Raw genomic sequence first — 19,897 nt, forward strand, 5'->3', positions numbered from 1 at the left:
CTCAGCCCTCACCCCACGCGGCTCCACTCTCTCCTACAGGGTCTGAGGTGGCTCCCGCGGTCATCGCTCGGAGAGGGTGTGCTGTGCTCAGAAAATTGGACTCACTCGCCTAGATATAGATATAGATATAGATAGAGATTTCTTTTTTTTTAAAGTTTATTTTTTCGGGCGTTTTATGCCTTTAATGATAGGACAGTGGAGACTGACAGGAAGCGAATGGGAGAGAGGGCAGTGGTGGGATCCAGAAAGGACCACGGGGGGGGGGGGGGGGGGGGGGGATCGAACCCGTGTCGCCGGCGTACAGTGCAGGTGCCCCAGCCAGTTGCGCCAAAGCTGGGGCCAGATATAGATATAGAGATATAACAACAGCAACAATAACAACAACAACTTTTATAGGCACCCAGAGCGCTTCACAGTGAAAAGGGAACCCCACTGACCTCCACCAATGTGTAACACCCACCTGGGTGATGCGCGGCAGCCTCGGTGGCTCACCAACACCACTTTCAGCAGCAACATAGTTTTCCAAGGAGCTCTACCATCTAAGTAGGCTACTGACCAAGCCCACACCTGCGTCAGTAATTCAGCAAAGACAGGGTATCCGTTGGTCTGGCTGCTGGCATAATATGCACTTAGGGGGGAATTCTCCTAATGTGTATAAGGATGCATAAGTAAAAAAAACAGCTTTCAACAGCTTTTTAGTAGACAAAGATCTTTTTTAGACGTGAAGTCGACAACGCAAGTGGCTTTTACTCACAGACTCAAAAGAGTGATAGAGAGATATTACTCCTCATTCATTTGAGAAGAACACCGGATCCCAAGTGCAGTGCATCGTCTGCTTTGTTATCTCTGTAATATACACCAATGGAGAGGCCTGCTGTGCACCATCTCCTGGTGAAGATGACTTACAGACTACAGTTCTGTCCTTGCCAGCACACTCTAATGCATATCCTCCTTCAATACTGGCACAAGGACAGGAACACTGATTGTCCTTGTGTGTGTGTGTGTGTGTGTGTGTGTGTGTGGAGGGTGTAGGGGGGTGCGTGCATGAGCCACACCTGATTGCAGAGTGCTTGCTATGAAATGCTACGGAGCGTGTGCAGAGCGGTCATCCTAATTGGCTGTTTTGCGACCACAGCACACTAATGGAAATGAGCGTTTGCTGTGCATTCACCAGTCTCATCCAGCTCACTTCACACTGATTGTAATCACTAACTGATCTTCTCTGCTCTCTGTTTTCTGTCTTCAATAGACACACACACACACACACACACACACACACACACACACACACATACTCACATATATGTACACATGTATAGTACACACTTATTCATGCTGAGCATCATACACACACACACACTTGTACACAAAGAAACATTAGCTAAAAAACACCCAAGTCTTGCAAAGACATCTCCACCTCCCTCTCCGCATCCAAGGCTGAAAATGTGCTCCCGTATGCAGAAACCTCCCGCACCAGCCCCCAGTGACTCCCGGCAATGAGCTCAGAAAGCCTGCCGACAATCTGAGGGCCTCTGAACACAGCAGCCATGCCTCAAAGCAGCGCCTCTCGAAGGAGAGAAGAAACACTCCCACGCACACGCATGCACGCACACACACACACACACACACACACACACACACACACACACACACACACCCCTCCAGACTTCGGTCGTTTGGACTCTGGACTCTCCATGCGTGGAGAGTGAAACTCCTGTAATGGCCTCGGCCTGCCTGAAATCCGTCATCATTTCTACCACATGGTTATCCAAATGTGATAATTAGCACACAGCCATATGGATGAGGTGGGCTACTCAGTTGTGTTTATAGGCTATCATTCTTGGGCGACATGGCAGAAGCATAATATTGTATTATTCATTTGTTTTATTTAGCAATGCTAGCACTCATCCAGTGTGCCAGGTGTGTGCTTTCCTTCTGATGACACTCATATTGTGTCTCAGTGTCTCATCTGCCAAAGGCCTTGTAGGAGATGTGACTAATTCTAATTAAAAAGGGGCTGGAGGAGGTCACTTGACATTTAGTGTGTGTCTGTGTGTGTGTGTGGGGGGGGGGCGGGGGGGGGGGGGGGGGGGCTGTTAGCCTGGCTTTGTTTGTTTGTGTTTTTGTTTGTTTGTTTGTAAATGAGGGAATATTTCGTGGGCAGCTGGAAGAGAACTTTAGGGGAGAGATAATGACTTAGATCTCTCATTATGCTAAAGCTGGCTGACAGCAGCCAGAGAAGAATAAAGAACTGATGGAGAGAGAGAGAGAGAGAGAGAGAGAGAGAGAATAGTGAGAATAGTAGAGGGCAAACACAATAAGAGATAACAACAGAAGAGGAGGATGAAATACAGAAGAGAAAAGAGAGCAAGAGAAACTGCATTGGAGGGAAAGAAGAAAGGCAGAAGGAATTGAAAATGGCGAAAAACAAAGCTTACCCGAGTTCTTCTCCCCACACTCTTCCAGCACACACAACACACCACTTATTTATATGCTAATAGCTCTTATCCAGGAAGAATTCTCTTTTATGGTATACCTGTGCCACTGTGAATGCACCTCCTGAGGAATGGAAAAGCAGTTTCTTACCTCAGTGGGGTGCTATCAGGTAGTGAACCGAACCCTGAATCTGAATATTGCCTATTTATCTGTCGATGATAAAATATTCATTGTGTTTGGCTAATTGTGGTTTAAAGCTGCAAGGCCCAGTCTGGTGGTGAGACCCTTCCTAGGATGGAGATGCTGTTTTTATCCATTTATGTATGATCTTTAATCTGGCATAAAGAACAGCAGTGGTGATTCATGCTTCAATTCGGAAGCATGAGTAAAGACCCAGAAGAGTAAGAGTAAGACTTTCACAGGTGATTGACATTGTGGAGAGTTCCAGCTTTCTGAGCCACTGACTGGCAGATGCGTAGTTAAAGCCAGAGCGAAAGCCATGCTTTACTCTTCCCCCGAATATGTCACCTTTTTCAGCCCTTCTGAGTTCGCAGGTATGCCTTATCTCCAGAAGTGTAAAGGTCTGGCGTCAGAAAGTAGAGGTCCTGCTGAGATCAGCTGATTCTAATCAGCACAACTCTTAAAGCTGCAGTTGGCAAATCTGACAGATTGAAGAGACCAAAATGTTGAATGTTTACAACTCTACAACAATGCCCCTCCCCCACTACCACCAGGCACCCTCTCATCGAGTTTGTGCTCATCAGTGTGCACCAGACTGCACCAGACTGTGATTGACAGTCAGATCTCACACAGCCCTGCTCTGATTGGACCAGAAGAACCGGGAGCTGTGGATTTTTGCAAAACAAATAACAAATAGAAGTGCAGGTTTTTTTCTAAAACCGGCTGATTTATGTTGTTCTGTCGGAGCATAGTGTCTGTTTTAGTGAATATGATCAAAAAAATCTTGCCAACTGCAGCTTTAAGCCAGGTAGATCAGCTAGTTAGTAAAATCACCTGCGTTAAGCGAAGTAGATCAGCTAGTTAGTAAAATCGCCTGCGTTAAACCAATACATGGCAGGACTTTCTGAAGGTGGACTTTTACATCTCTGCTTATCTCACTAATACGCGCGAGCACTGTCCTCTGTTTCAGTGCGGTGGGGTGCCCGTATTCGGACATCAACATCAACAAGGATTCTGTGCTGCCCGACCGACTGAGCGGGGAGATGCCCGGTAGCGCGCCAGGCGTGGGCAGACCCAGGAGGGTGGAGCCCAGCCCCGAGACGTCCACCAGCACGTCAGAGTAAGTCCCGGGGCACAGTGCAGAACAGGAGGTGGACAACATGAAGCACTGTGTGACGTTGTCATATAGACCCTTTCAAACTGCGTAACCAAACATGCGCGTTCCTAAGGCATTTCCTGTGGCTCAGAAAACAACATTGATTTAATTGTTATTTGAGGATGAAGCATGTTACTTACGTTAAATCAAATTCAACTTACGTTAAATAGACCTTACGTTAAATTCGCCACTGACTGGTTCAACGTGTAATCACAAATGTTGGCCAACATGGAAAGGATCTCTATGGATATATAACTATGTCTGTTTTACCCAGTGGATGTAAAGCAACTTAATAAGTGTTTGTACGGGACCAGTCCTGGTCTGTTTTATCCTTTTTTCCTTTTCCACTGTGTTCTTCCATGCTGCTCTCTGCTTGGCTCTAAAACCACTCACATTGATTGAGTGGATGAATTTTTAAATTCAAAGTTTAAGAATCCAGAAATTCACAGATCTCTGTTCTGTGTTAGTGAGTGTTAATTGTGTGCTCAGAACAGGCCTCTCTCAACCCCCCCCCCCCCCACACACACACACACACACACATCTTTCAGTCGTCTAACACAAGTCAACAGTTTTTTTTTTTCTCTCTCTCTTCAGTCGCACTTCAAAAATGGCAACAAAGAGGAACTAAAATCATCTCTTATGACGCACACAGCAGCATCACACTGTGTTTTTAAGGGGAGATGCTTGACTTGTAAGCCACATGTCTCTGCTTTACAGCAAACAGTCGCAGCACCCAAAGTACATGGTGAAGTTAAATTGACTGATATTTAGCAGAAGTGACACAGACTCGCAGCGGAGTGGGATTGAACCCAGGCTGACCGATTGTCAGTCGTTTGGTGGCGTTACCGCTGCTGCACCATGCCCAAACGTGTCTCTCCTCTGCTCCACAGCAAGCAGTCAGCTGGCCCAAGCTTGAGTCACCCGGAGCGGCCTGGACGCCCAGAGAAACCAAGTGCTGCGGCCAGCTCCATGGAGCCGCCCCTCAAGAAGCCGGCAGGGACAGAGCCAAAGAGACGGTGTGTGTGTGTATGTGTGTATATGCATGTGTGTATGTGCGTGTGTGTGTGTGTGTATGTGCGTGTGTTTGTGCGTGTGTGTGTGTGTGTATGGGTGTGTATGTGCGTGCATTTGTGTTTGTGCATGTGTGTGTGTATGTGTGTGCGTGCATCCGCGTGCGTCGGTGCGTGCGTGTGCGTATGCGCTTGCGTGTGTGTGTGTGTGTGTGTATTGGTGTGGCCTTTGTAGGTCTGCATATGAGTATGTGTCTCTGTTTGTGTCCATTTGAATATTTATCTTCAGCGGTTTCATTTGGAATAGACATCATTAAAATGTGCTTGTGTGCTTCCACGTGTGTATGCTACAGCTCTGTGAGGGGTGCTTGGGCTGCCTCTCCCATAGACGCTTATCATAGCAGTCATCTCATCAGCATGTCTGATTTGTCACACCTCAACAGGCAGCCGCTTGAGCTGTGTGAGACTCCAGCGCGCCAGTGGTGTGTGTGTGTGTGTGTGTGTGTGTGTGTCTGTGTCTGTCTGAGAGCCTCACACCTCTCTCATGCGTGTTTATCCTGTGGCCTCTCATCACACATCCAGATGATTATTCTGGGATTGAACATGCCCACTCTGGCCCAATACTTCCCTTCTTCAAGGAATTGCTGCTGCTGGTTGTGTGTTGTGAGTAAATGTGTACTGAGCATAATGAGAGGCAGTTAAGGTCAGCACTAAAAGAATGAAGCTGGCACATGTCTGACAGATATACATGCAAACAGCCACTGTTATTATGTCATTAAAGTCTATATAAAGCAAAATTTCATATTGTGTGCCATATATCAAATCTATCTCACAAAAACAACAAAAAATGTGGAGGGTCTTTGATTGAATGAGCATGTCTGGTGCTGTACTACATGCTACTGCGCTGTAGTACCATGTGGGTGCTACTGTGTGGATGGTGTCGGTAGGATGTCTATGCAGGAGCAGTCCTAGAGAGCCTGTGCCTTTGGCTAAGCAGCAGGGATCTGAGGGCTTTCAGCTTTGAGCTCCAGCTCTGGAAATAACATGCTCAGCCAGCAACCGAGAGCGTCAATGTGTCTGTGTCTGAGAGAGACGGAGAGAGAGAGAGAGAGAGAGAGACAAAGAGACCGACAGAGACGGAGGGAAAGAGATCGCTCTTGGTACCTGTGTGTGTGAGAGAGAGATAGGAGAGAGACAGAGAGAGAGAGAGAGGAGAGAGAAAGAAGGAGAAAGATCTCTCACTGACACCTGTGCATTTGTCTGACTATGCATGTGTGTGCTTATGCATGTGTCTGCTCATGTGGACATACTGGTGTGCACACCGGTGTGTGTGTGCGTATTAGTTCCTAGTACTCAATGGTCTTTCCATTAGCCCCCCTGTGAGCGTAGCGTAGCTGCACGAGTACAAGGCTGGCTGGGAGCTCTCCACAGCCACCTGACCCTCTTGACCTTTCAATCCCCATCCCCTCTTTCTTTTTCTTTTCTTTCTCTTTCTTTCATTCTTCCTCTCATCCCCTCATTCCTCTCTTCTCTCCCCTCCTCTGACAGAGTGGGGCGTCCTTGTAAGCAGAAGAAGGTCGAGGAGCCAGTGGAAGAGGAGGAAGTGGAGAGTGAGGTGTCCTCCATTAACGAAACCAAAGGTACGCTCGCTCATTTTCAGCTGTGTGTGTGTGTGTGTGTGTGGATCTTTCCTCTTAACGTGTGTGTGTGTGTGTGTGTGTGAGAGAGAGAGAGAGAGAGTGAGAAAGCTTCTTTATTTTGAGCTTGTTTTTTTGTGTGTTTGTGTGCATGTGTGTACGGTTTGCTGCTACTGATACAATGTCCTTCACAAAAGCTAATGTTATTTCTTCGATCTGTTATTTCTCCCAAGAACTGTCTGACCATCTCGGTGTGCATAACCATCAAAGCATTTTTTCACTTTTGTACTGTACTAAAGTCGACCTTTAGCTTTTGCAATACTTCAGCGGCAAATAAATCCCCTCAGTGTCCAGATCTGGGCAGATCTCTGAACTACATTCCTCCTCGTCGGCTCTGTTCAATCCCTCCATCCCCTGATCCATAAAAGCTTTCAGATCCATAAAAGCTTTCACTAAGCTGCACTAAGCGATGTTGGGTAACGTCACTTCTGTTGATGTTCAAACAAAACAGAGAGCTAGCTCGCTACTCCCTCCCCCTCCCTCCCATGCAATTGAAACTCTCCTAAACGTGCATCTCGTCAGTGATTGGCTGGAACAGTTTGTTATGTTTTTATGGTCCAGGCTGGACCAGGCTGTTTTTGTTGCCATTTTTGGAGAATGAAGCCATACAGCTCTTCTATTAGGAGGTTTACCACTTACTCTGAGTTAACTTACTCAGTTTGTCACTAAACCATGTACTTGGAATACCCCCCAGGCTGGACCAAGTTGTTTTCGTTGCTGTTTTTGGAGCCTGGGCTGTCCACAGAGACTGCGTTTTTTTTACAGTGATATTCAGGACACAGGCAGCTAGCGTATGGTGAGGCAAAGTTTGCTGGTTGTGAAAAAAAATGTTTTAGCTTAGAAACGGCGTAACATCGCTTAGAGCACCTGTAAGGTGTCGCGCCTCGTGGCCCCACATCGCTCAGGGTTGGTGCTGGAGGAGCCAGCAGCTCAGTCTCTTCTCCAGGCCCAGTCTACACACCTGCCTAGCTGCTGGCATGCACACCTGCTTCTCTCTCTTTCTCTCGTCTCTCTCCCTGTCTCTCCCTCTTTCTCTCTCTCGTCTCTCCCTCTTTCTCTCATCTCTCCCTCTCTCTCATCTCTCTCTTTCTCTCTCTCGTCTCTCCCTCTTTCTCTCGTCTCTCCCTCTCTCATCTCTCTTTCTCTCTCTCGTCTCTCCCTCTTTCTCTCGTCTCTCCCTCTCTCATCTCTCTTTCTCTCTCTCATCTCTCCCTCTCTTGTCTCTCTCTTTCTCTTTCTCTCTCTCGTCTCTCCCTCTCTCTCTCGTCTCTCTCTCTCTCGTCTCTCTTTCTCTCTCTCTCTGTCTCCCTGTCCTCTCTATCTGTCTTCAGTGACTCATACCTCCAGAATTACGCCTCTTTCTGTATGAGACTGGGCTTTGTGTGTGTGTGTGTGTGTGTGTGTGTGTGTGTGTGTGTGTGTGTGTGTGTGTGTGTGTGTGTGTGTGTTTGTGTGAGAGAGAGAGAGAGAGAGAGGACAGGAGTCTTTGTGCATCTCTGTTTGTGTCTTTGTTGAGGCCATTCACCTTTCCGTACATTCCTCAGTGTGTGTGTTTGACATGAAGCTCTTTAGGAGTCTCGCCCTCTTTCAGAACTTTCATAACCATGGTCATTTCATCTGTGTGTGTGTGTGTGTGTGTGTGTGTGAGTGTGTGTTTGAGATGAGTTTGAGTCTTTTGAGTGAGATGAGTCTTTGTGTCTCTGCTTCTGTCAGAACATTCAAGGCCGCTCATCTATGTGTGTGTATGTGAGTGTGTGTGTGTGTGTGTGTGTGGGCCTTTTGTCAAGTGAAGAGAAAGGCCATGGAACTCCTAATTAGATTGCTCCAAGGGGCCGAAGTGAGTCCCTCCTCCTCCCCGAGAGAAAGAGGGAGAGATGGAGATGGAGAGAGTGAGAGGGATAGAGAACGTCACGTCAGACTCCAGCAGTGCATGAAAGCTTCGAGTTGAAAGGGGGCATCAAATGGCCCTGGCCCTGGGTTTTTTTTTTCTTTCTTTCTTTTCTCGAAATTTCTTATCCAGTATTGACCGAATCAGCATCTGCAGTGCTGGCCCTGTAAAAGCTGTTTGGAAAAGATAACAACGTGCGCATATTTTACTCTATGGTTTCTACACACAGTGCCCTTTACACCAAATGCATTTTTTTTATGCATAACAGTCATTGCATAACACACGCACACATGGCTTCTGAGGTAAAAGTAGCATTGTTTTTCGCTTAGTCTTTTGGTACAGCTGAGCTGTACTGAAGATACATTAGGGGCTCGTATATTTTCACCGTCTCTGACATATAGGAGATTACAGGGCAGAGTTAAGGGGCTGCTATTGTGTGAGGATTAAATGGACTTGAATAGGAACAGAGATATAAGCAGGTTTGTTGAAAGGGTTGCAGGAGACACTGAAAGTGAACTCTGTGAATGTGAATGAAAGTGCATGTACAACTTTTCTTTATCTCGAAAATGCCATTTTAATGGTTAGATTCGCTGCAGTGACCCTATGCGTCTTTCGTACTGTGTGTTGAATCTGAAGTGCATGGATGCATATCCAGCACTGGGAAGCATGCAGTGATCCCAATGATTCACTGGGGCGCCATGGTGAGGAAATTGCAGTCAAGTAAATAGAACCTCTCCATCCAAGTGTTTGTGAATGACATGAATGGCAGATATCATCAGAGCCGTAATGGCTGCAATAAACAGACACCTGTCAGGGTTCACGGAGTTCACTCTCAAACAGTCGCTCCCAGGCAAGGCATTTCGCTGTGTCTGTTGAGAGAGAAAAATGACCTCACTGTGCTGGACGTCATTGTTATTTCATGCTTATCGTTTGAGATTTCTCACAGAATATTAGTTGAAGGCTATCCAGTTCCAACGTTATTCAGCCCCCAATCTGTCGAAACATTTCACATTATATAATATTGTGCACAATAGTCTCGTTTGAGATTGTTTCTCCCTCTGTGTGTGTGTGTGTGTGTGTGTGTGTGTGTGTGTGTGTGTGTGTTTCTTTTGATTTTGAAACTTGGGCTCCTTGCCTTTAGCGTTCAAACACTTAAAAATAAACTCACTCAAAATAAGTCTTTCTCATCCCGTATCAAATTCAAACGAGTTCAGTCCAGTTCTCATCAGTAACCCTGGCTGTCGGACGAGAGGCTGGGAACCGCGCTTTGGCCAGTACAAGATGTCTTCTCCCCTTAGCAAGCGTACTGCTGACAGCAAAATAAAAGACTTCCTCTGTCCAGCTTAAAGCATCATGTATTGTCCACTTACTGAAGTTTCCGGAAGGCCATGCATTATGATTCATAAAAAACTGGAAGTACAAGTAGGGAAGGTGACTTTAAAAGAGAGAAAAAAAGTGTGAACAAAAGTTGAGTGCCAGACAAGGACACCTTTTGTAAATCTTGTGTGGAAAAGTGGTTTCTTAGAAGCGTATTTTTCATCTCTCGTGGTGAAATTTAATAAACAGGAGACTCTAAATGAGCCTGGGAGTCGATAACCTTGAACAGCGAAGAAAGTCTGAAGTAATGGACTCTTCTAATCTAATGAAATATCAGCTAGTTTCCATTTCCTTAGTCTTACCCATATATTTAAAGACCTGGGTTGGCCTCCGTTTCCTCTCTGGTTTCTTCTCTTACTCTCTTCTTCTTATGACTGTGCAAACTCTCTGACAGCTTTTCTACTGATCACAAGTTTGTAGGCAGAGGGAAAGTCTAGTCTAATAATAATAATAATAATAATAATAATAATAACCTTTATTTGTATAGCACCTTTCATACACAGAATGCAGCTCAAAGTGCTTTACATTTTGGAGGATTTATAACACAATAATAGAGAGAAAAGAAAAGTTGTAATAATACAAACAAACAAACAAGCAAATCAGTAAATAAAACGTCAGAGATTTAGAGTTAAGTAAAAAATGAGATTTCACAAGAGATAGATACAACAACACATATTACAATTAATGCAGTGAAAATAGGAAGACCATGTAAATAGCAGCGTTAAAAAGCATCAGTAAAATCTAAATTGAAGAAATTCAGCTGTCTAGTCTAGGCATATCACAGAAGTTATGTCTCCTTTTTAAGGGTTCATTACTAGAAATGTTCATCTGCCATTGCCTACTTTCACCTCCCAGTGCAGCTGAGGCAGGACGGGAGCTCTGGGAGTTGAAAGTCTAGCTGCTGAATTTTGAACCATTTGTAATAAAAGTAGATAGATAGATAGATAGATAGATAGATAGATAGATAGATAGATACTTTATTGATCCCCAGGGGAAATTCAAGAACATGTACATGTAATAAAAGCATGGATTACTGTTGGCTTCATGATACACTGGGACAGACAACAACATGATGTCTTAAATGTGGTTGTATACCATACATGAAAAGTTTGAACTCATGAAAATATAACTGCTGTGCAGTGTGTCGACTGTGCATTGTGCTGTGTGGGGTTATTCTTGTCCTCTTACATATTTACACTCGTGCTGGTGTATTGTCCATTACCACGAGACCCAGTGGTGGTGAAGTTGTGTGCATGTTGCGGCGTGTCCTATGATTCTAGCCTTCAGCAGACCAGGCTCTTAGTAGATATGCCAGCATGAATGATGAAATTGACTATGCAACGGCATGCAACGATGCTTTGGTATAAGAAATTCATGACATGATGACTGTGCAATGCAGTATTATATATTTATATTAAATCTTTATTATACTTTAATATTTAAAGTGAACATTGATGTATGATTTCATTCCAAGAAGTGTGTCTGATCAGTGTCTCTAACTCCCTTCCAGCTATTTTGGTTGAGTTTGCTCTGCTCTATCTATTATTTTTTTAGCTCTATCATTCTGTGATGATTCTGTGAACAGAGTTTTGACATTAGCAGTTTGCTGTATGTCAGGATTCTTGACACATGACTTTGAAAGCATGTAAAGTTTGCGTAAAAAACCTTCAATGGTTATTCTCTCAGGATCATTGAAAAGCAGAATTTTACATTTATTCATTTGTCCAAAGTGACGCACAATAAAGAAAGCAATGAAGGTACAGTGTGAATCCGGTTCTTAAGTCCAACGTCACGGGTCCAACAGTTTTTTCATCAAAAAACGCAGCCAGCCGGTTTTCGCAACTTGCACACCATGTCACCATCACCTCCATTTTAGAAACAGTAAAACAAAATCGTTTAACAGAGTAGGCTAATTACTGTAGCTGTGCAGCCAGATGATACAATCAAGGGTAGTCTAACGTCCAGGCTTCAGCGAAAAATAGGATTTTATTGGGTTGAGGCAACAAGTGAGTAGTAGGATGACAATTTTCTTAAAGGCAATTTTCTTAAATTTTACTTTACTGTCTATGGAGAAAAACGAGCAGCTCTGAAAGCCGTTGGACCTGGTGATTTTATTATCCCATTATTGCATCATTGCTTAATAACCAAACGGGAGACATCCGTGTTTTCTGATTGCAAAAGAGGTGATTTGAGATAACCCAACCTCTGTCCCATAGTAATCTCTCTCTCTCTCTCTCTCTCTCTCTCTCTCTCTCTCTCTCTCTCTCTCTCTCTCTCTCTCTCTCTCTCTCTCCTGTCCAGACCTAAGCCTGCAGCAGGCCCTGCACCAGTCCGTCTTCATGCCCACCGGCTCGCTCTCGCCCACCTCGGGTACACCGCACTGCTGGGACCAGCACAGCAAGCTGTTGCCCACCGTAGCTGGCATCACCGCTACCAAAGTGGCTGCCTGGAGCGTGGAGGAGGTAAGGCGCGTGTCTGTGTCTGTGTGTGTGTGTTTGAGTAGGGCTTTAACATTGCCCTGAGGGTTGTGTAGCTCTGACGTGTGGTCTAGTAGTTATGTTCTTGAGTACTGTCATGAGGTAGTGAGGGTGAATCGTGTGTGTGTGTGTGTGTGTGTGTGTGTGTGTGTGTGTGTGTGTGTGTGTGTGTGTGTGTGTGTGTGTGTGTGTGTGTACAGTGTGTGTGTTGTGTGTGTGTGTGTGTGTGTGTGTTCTTCACAAGTGCTCTAAAGTAGCCATTGAAAGTAACTGATTAGCTTGGAAATTTCATCCTCCACCCCCTGGCTGATAGTGAAGTGATTGTGGTGAGACTAATGATGTTCAGGGATGTGCTGGCGATTTTCCCGATGATTGCACTGATTGGATTGATAATGATATGCTCTGAATGAGTATAATTCAACTCATGACAGGAATAATAATGATTTGGGTTCATTAGTTGCGTAAACAGTTAAGTAACGTTTGCTCAGAAAAATCATGACTATAACAGCTGCTGACACTACAGCTAAGGATGATGATGAGGTTGATGATGGTGATCAAAAATATGTGTGTGAGTATATAATTAATCTTATGTTTGTCTTTTAGGTAACTGAGTTCATTCAGGGTCTGCCAGGGTGCAAGGAGCAAGTTCGCACTTTCAGGGAAGAGGTATGTTCACTGTTTGCATATGTGTGTGAGAGAGTGAGTTAGTAGCCTATGTGTTTGTGTATGTGACAGTCTATGTGTGCGTGTGTGTGTGTGTGTGTGTGTGTGTGTGTGTGTGTGTGTGTGTGTGTGTGAGTGAACTGAAATGACAGAGCTAGACTTAATTAGCCAAAAATGCATGAGAAGAATCAGCTAATGACCGTGACTGTGATTGCCACTGTCCTCCACTCTTTTTGAGTGTGCGAAGACCCATTCTGCTTTCACTCCAAATGCCCCGCCCTCACCCCCTACCCACCGGCCCTGATAGGTGCAGACACACCTCACTGAGAATGACTCATGGTCACTTTCATCTGCACATAAACAGAGCCATTTGTTTGCCAAAGGCCCCAACTGAACGAGTAAACAAAACACTACTGTGCACAAAGTACACACTTACATCTAAAAGTCTGTGGTCTCACATCACTTTTGAAGTGGGGACTTTTTTAATGTCCCCATAGTATGCAATATTGCAAATGCCTTGTGTGCCTGTTTGTGTGTGTGCCCGTGTATGTATTTGTGTCTGTGTGTGTGTCACTGTGACCTGTGTGTGTGTGTGTGTATCTCTGTGTGTGTGTGTGTGTGCATAATTCAATCAAAAGAAAAAGAGCCTTTCCCTCTTATGGGACTGAATTTTAAAGAGCGCTCAGGGCGGCGAGGCTTAAATAATTCTGCGGAGATGTCTGCGACGCGCTCTCTACTCTCCCTCCCTCTGGGTCGCAGCATGTCTCTGGATTGTGGAGCGGCTGCCAGACTGGAACATGTGAACTTGTCAACACGTAGTCATCTCCATTCAGCCCCAGTCACCCCTCTTTAATTTAGTCCTATTCAATGTGATGTCTCATTTAGACACTGTTGGCATAATAATTTCTGTGACTGTATTGTGTAATACAGTCATTTTAATATTGTAATAATGTGACAGGATTAACACTTGTAATTAGAGTTTCTGAGTTCTCATCATGTGCAGAATCACAATAGTCTCTCTCATACACATTTATGAGACCAGGGGTCTGAAAATGTTAGAAAACACACTTGCGTCATCTGTTGAAAATCCAAGTACCCTAAAATATATTGCTGTACAGCAAACCCACACATACACACAAGCGCGCACACAAACACACACACACACACACATAGTAATGTTACACACATAAGCACCATCACTCAGCCTGCTGCCATGAGCTGACGGGTTGTGAGTTTTACGATCTTATCAGATCCATTATCTCCCTGGCCGCCCTGCTGCGTCTAGACGTCAGTGTCCTGTCCTCTGTCTGGGCTGGAGTGCTCGCTGTACGCTGCTCAATGGCCCTTTCTGTGCCTTGTGTGTTAATGGGGAACTAATGCAGCCCCTACGGACGCACTCGTGCCTGTGCGTAGGGAGAGTGTGTGAGTGTTTACCCCTCACCGTGCTCCCACTTTCTCTATTCAGTACTGATCAGTCACATTTGGTCCAGGAAAGAGACCAGAGAAAAGTGGAGAGACATAAAAGACCCTTCTCGTCAATCAGAAAGGCACAACTACCCTCACAGGCTGACTAATAAGCTGGTGGCTTTGTGAATACAATACAAGGATCAATAGTTTGTCTTCCATCTCCAGTGGGAATGTAATTACATTTCTGGTGTACAGTATATACATGCTGAGACCCTTCTTTATCACCTCTGTCTGTGCCATCAAAAAGCCGGTCATTATGGAATATAACGCGTTTCTGTGACACTTGTTAAGTCCACAGCTGCTTGTTACTGTTGTACTTGAAAGGTCTCAAGCTGATAACAATTCTGTGATTTTGATGTGAGGTATAATAAGGGTGAGGTATAATAAGGAGGAATACATTTGGACATTTGAATGTTTTTCTTATTTTCTTATGATCACTTGTCCATACTGGCGAATAGAAAATACTCATTAGTCATATTTTAACATCTAAAAGGAACAAACATTTAAATAAAATATTTTTTTACTGTGTCTTTCTGGGTCACTTTGTTAGACTTTTTTGTGAAGTAGAGGAAAAGTCTCATTACTGGCTGCTTGGGTGTAATGGTTCAGTACAGAGAGACGGTTTGTACGGCTACAGATGAGTCAGCCTCTGCATATCTGACTACTCTAATGAAGCCGGCAACATTTTCATGGCTTGATGTATTAATCTCGGGCAACTACGCTTTGAAGTGCCCTCGATTTGTGCGTTAAACCATAGCAAACTTTCAGACTTATCCCCACACGCATTTTTTTTCTTCTAAGATCAGGATGGTGGATTAACAACAAAGCTCTTTCTATTGGATAACGTAAAATATGAAACGGTTTAAGAGAGCATTTCGGTTTGAAAACAGGAAAGGCAAAATGGTCCATACAGGCCTTCATATCATTTAGCTTTATGTAATGGGTGCAGTTGTTGAGTCAGGGCACTGAGTAAGATTAGCAACAAAAAAAAAGTCAGTGTGTTAGTGGAGCAAAGTATCATATATTTTCTTTCAAAACATGCATGTTCTTACCTCATAAAGCAGTCCTGATGTGCCTTGTTTTTTTCTCTCTCTCTCTCCTAATTTAATTCAATTGTTTTATTAGCACGACTGTTTGGATAGTAAGAATGACAGAGCAATACAGTATAACAAGACCATTTTTCTCTCTCTCTGTCTCTCTCTCTCTCTCCCCCTCCCTCCGTTTTTCTCTCTCTTGTTTCAGCAAATCGATGGCGAAGCCTTCCTGCTGCTCACCCAGGTGGACCTGGTGAAGATCCTTAGCATCAAGCTGGGCCCTGCCTTAAAGATCTACAATTCAATCTTGATGTTCAAGACTGCCGAAGACTCAGCCTACAACGAACTCTGAGAGACAGGCCGAGAAGGGGGGGGCGGTCACTTTTGGCCTCAGTGAGCTGGCGGTGGAATTTTCCGGAATGAAATGAGGGGGAAAAAAATAAGAAGCACAAAAGAACTCTTCCTCGAAGAAGATCCTGAATCATGCAAGAGGAGAAGAGGGAGAAAAATGCACATGTATATTGCACTGTTGTTTTTTTCTTTCTGCTGCCATGAAATTCATAGACCTGTACAGTTGAAATTCATTGTGTATATACAGTATATGAGGGCAACAATTAAGTTTTATTCATTATGCCTACTCACTGTACTAATGAGGTATACAGTATGTGCTTTTTTTTTAGAATCAGGGCTAGTGTGGGTAGAAAGGGCTGCCCTTAAAGAATTTTCAAAAAGCAAAACACTTCACACAAACATAATTTCTTTAAGCATTTTTTTATTGGTCGGTATGTGCCCTTTGGTTGTTTTAAGGTTATATTGAAATCCCACAGCTGGTGGTAGGCACTAAAGGCCATGAATATGAGGCTGTTGTAGTAGAGCTGATGAATACAGCCTCAATGGCCTCTTCCTGGGGCAATATGACAAGTCAAACAGAAGCAGCGGGCAGATAATTTCCTCCGCATGGCGGGGCACAGAGGGCAAGTAGATTATTAAAAGGAGGGTGATGGAAAATATCCCTCCTCTATTCCTGAGGCAAAAAACATGACATTAGAGCCACACTTCCTTTTCATTTTGTTCTTATGTTTTCCCTTTTTGTTGTTGTTGTCATTTTAGGGCTGAGAAAGAACAGAAGATTCTCTCACCCAGGCAGAATATACTGGAAATAATTTAATCATCAGGCATGTGCCAATATAATGTAAATGATACACACTAGGGACTTAAGATGGTGCCCTAGATGGTGCTCACTAAGGTTTTAGGGTTCATGTGCAACTCTTAGTAGCTCTCTCCAATGTAGTTATACTGTACTGTAGATATAAAAAGAATTTCAGCAGGCTTTCAAAATTAAATGAAGCCAGAATCTGTTTGGTTGCTATCCCATGTGTATGTGCAACCACTCCTCATCACAGCAGCTACTGGAATTAGCCCCACTAACCACAGACAGCTAAAAAAAAAAAGACATCCTTTGTATACTCTTGAGCCATTGACGCCACTATGCTATTTTTATTTCCATGTGAGCGTGATTGAAGCATAGAGAACACAAAGAAATGATGTTTTCTTCCTTTATATCTTTCCTTTAGTCTGTAACTACATGTATTCATATGCCATTTTTTTTATTTATTTATTAATGCCGATTACGCTCGGACCAGCGTGAGAATGTTTTGCGGATGTGAAGCCATGCCTGGAGGAAGCGAGGGGAGGGGGAGGGGAGGGAGCTGTAGCCTGTATCACGTCCCTCTACTGATTTGCAAATAAATACGGTGGCAACTCAACGCTGTGTCCGGCCTTGTAAGTCGCACTCGCGGTAATTGGAACCCCACATCTGAGTCTGCTCCCTAACACAAGAGATCTGGCAGATTGGCTGTCTAATCTCCTCATTACCCTGTAAAGATGACACCCCCATTGTAGAGAGCAACGACCCCATTACAAAACTAATTTTTCTTTCTGCCCGTACAGATTTTCTCTTCTTTTTCTCTTCTTTTTTTAAAAAGACAGCAACACAAGGAAATGTCTACAGCAACACAAGGAAATGATGGTGTGCTCATCATCTTTTCCTCCGAAGTAGGATTTTATCTGATTAAGAAATATGGTTTGTATTGATGTCATTTGAGATTGAATGATCAATCATTGCATTGTATACATTTGTCATGAAGACTCAGGCCAGATTTCAGAGGGAGGCTCACTGGCTGTGACCTCCAGTGGGTTTTCAGTGTGCATGAGCCAGATGTGTCCGATCACTCTGATGTTTGCCCACATGAATGTCCAGCCTCAAGCAAATGCCAAGTAGAACAAGAGAATGGACCTGATTTAGTGGCAGAACTGTTCTACAGAGAGGAATGTCCTTGGCTTGTCTGTGCTGGAGATATGAAACTGTAGCAAATATGCATTACGCTGTGACTAGCATGACAAATGGAGCTCGTGGTTTAGGAAGTATTAAAACTTCACTGGAAGCTGAAATGGGTTTTTAAATTTGGATGAGATCCTCTAAACTGGAATATTTAAGTTTAATTTTGACTCGAGGCAGCCGCAGGTCAGGTGCACTCTCTCTCTCTCTTATTCTCACACACACACACATATATATTATTTCCCTGAAATGTTAACAGGAGAAAGAAACTCCAGAAAGAGGCCTGATGTTTTCTCAGTTTACATCAACTCCAGACACAAAATGTAAACAACCAGTGATGAGGTTAAATGTTAAAGGTGGGGAAAGCTTCTGATACTTGTGTGTGCACATACTCTGACAGAATTTACTGAGTGCAATGCAGTTCTTAGAACTATCACAATTAGCTGTTTTTCCAATCATAATTTTGAATATGGGATTTCCATCGGGAAGGTCAGTACTAATGTCAGTACTGTCAAGTCTGTCTTAACCACAGGAATCACAGCTCTTACCTGTCGTGCTGATGTTGCCCTGCTATGCTGTCACAGCAACACACCATCATCACCATGGAGACAATATCCGAGCGCTCATCTCTGTGATTGGTCTGTTGCAGGCGGGTGCCTGGGAACGAACACATTATGGATGCCTTTTGAATGAAGTCACTTCCCGTTTGAATCCAGTCCAGATTTTTGGCCGAACACGTTTTTGATTTTCCCTTAATCTGGTTTTAACTTTCCATATATAATATCATTGTCTCATTCCATACAAAACATAGCAGTGTTGAAACATTCTGTTCATCTTGATCCCTATAACAACACATTTTTGTACCTCTGCCATATTTTCCTAAAACTTTTGCAATCTCATCACATCACAGATATGCCTGTGAACACTGAAGCTATCAGTATGGAAAGAGTGACTCCTACTGTGATTGTAGCTGGCCAAGTTTCCGTGGCTGAAGCTCAATTGGAGCATGATATGTTTGGGAGGCAACGTCCCAACGTTCTCCTCCGAGATAAGCATGTGCATCTGCTCAAAAGCAGAGCCATGAAAATCCAGCCAGCCGCCCCTCCAAATACTAACAGACATGATCAGAATGTGTTCTCTCTCTCTCTCTCTTTCTCTCTCCCCCTCCCTCTCGCTCTCTCTCTCTACTTATATGTCATTGTCTGTTTTGGTACGACATGTTCAGCGTGTTTGTGCTTTCTCTCTCTATCTCACTCAGCATAGCCAATGTAAAGAGCTTGTTGTGATATGTCTCTGAGCGTACACCAAAAACACTATTGTGAAATCTCAAGGCGACTGCATTATTGAAGAGGCGTGTTTTTTTTCAATACTTGCTTACCGCAGAGCAGTTAGAATTATCCTGAGGTGCTCTTTAGACGTATTGTGCTGAAATGGTTTTTATCAGGCTTTACTGTCTGATAGTGGCCATGATCTAGTAGAAACACTGGAAGTAAAGAGAAGATGTCAATATGATGTTTCCAAGCACGTTAGCTAGTGTATTGTCACATCTATTTAACCATATATGTGGCCAACTCTTGATACCTACAAGATTTCTACAATGTATTTACTTACATAAATCTGTATAATATGTCAATACACATAGTGGTGAGCTGGGGTTTTCCAAAATGACAGTAGTGTACAGTAGCTCTTCTTTGGCAAATGCCTGTAATATCAGACATGTGTGGTTTAATAGTGTGGCAGGGCATCCCTCACACTGATGGACACATTAATTATTAACACAATCAACTAAAACAGGACTTAATCAACATGCCACACATACAAAATGAACAGCTGTGCACAGTAGACCGCCATCAGACACATAATGGAGACATGACGTGACTCATCTTGGAACAAAACAATGATGAACTTGGAACGCTCTCTTCCACTGACTGTTGAACTGTGCTGCCTTTGTTTGTACCAAAGTCCTTTTAGGCAAGTCCCTCCACTCGGCGGCCATATTGCAACGCTTTTTGGACACTCATCGGGGATCCTCTTCGGCAGAAATGCACGTGAGCAAGGCTTCACGACACCAATCTTGCTCCAGCGTCGAGTTCACAACACATGACTGGCACGATGTCTTCACAACACACTACATGATTGGCTCAATGTATTCACATGTCGACATTTTGTCGAGG

General features: G+C 44.0%; 1 protein-coding gene across 3 annotated transcripts in view; it reads left to right on the forward strand.

Moving 5' to 3' along the window:
- The window catches only part of l3mbtl3 (L3MBTL histone methyl-lysine binding protein 3), a 45,190-nt gene extending 27,674 nt beyond the window's left edge, over positions 1-17,516 (forward strand). For all 3 annotated transcript variants that reach the window (XM_042096164.1, XM_042096165.1, XM_042096166.1), the window contains exons 17-22: positions 3,587-3,736; positions 4,663-4,788; positions 6,331-6,422; positions 12,046-12,206; positions 12,825-12,887; positions 15,594-17,516. In XM_042096164.1, the coding sequence (XP_041952098.1) occupies positions 3,587-3,736; positions 4,663-4,788; positions 6,331-6,422; positions 12,046-12,206; positions 12,825-12,887; positions 15,594-15,737 (736 nt within the window). In that variant the 3' untranslated portion in view covers positions 15,738-17,516. The remainder of the gene's footprint in view (positions 1-3,586; positions 3,737-4,662; positions 4,789-6,330; positions 6,423-12,045; positions 12,207-12,824; positions 12,888-15,593) is intronic.
- The last annotated feature ends 2,381 nt before the right edge of the window (positions 17,517-19,897 follow it).

Source organism: Alosa sapidissima, chromosome 6 (assembly GCF_018492685.1).
Source record: "Alosa sapidissima isolate fAloSap1 chromosome 6, fAloSap1.pri, whole genome shotgun sequence".
Taxonomy (NCBI): domain Eukaryota; kingdom Metazoa; phylum Chordata; class Actinopteri; order Clupeiformes; family Clupeidae; genus Alosa; species Alosa sapidissima.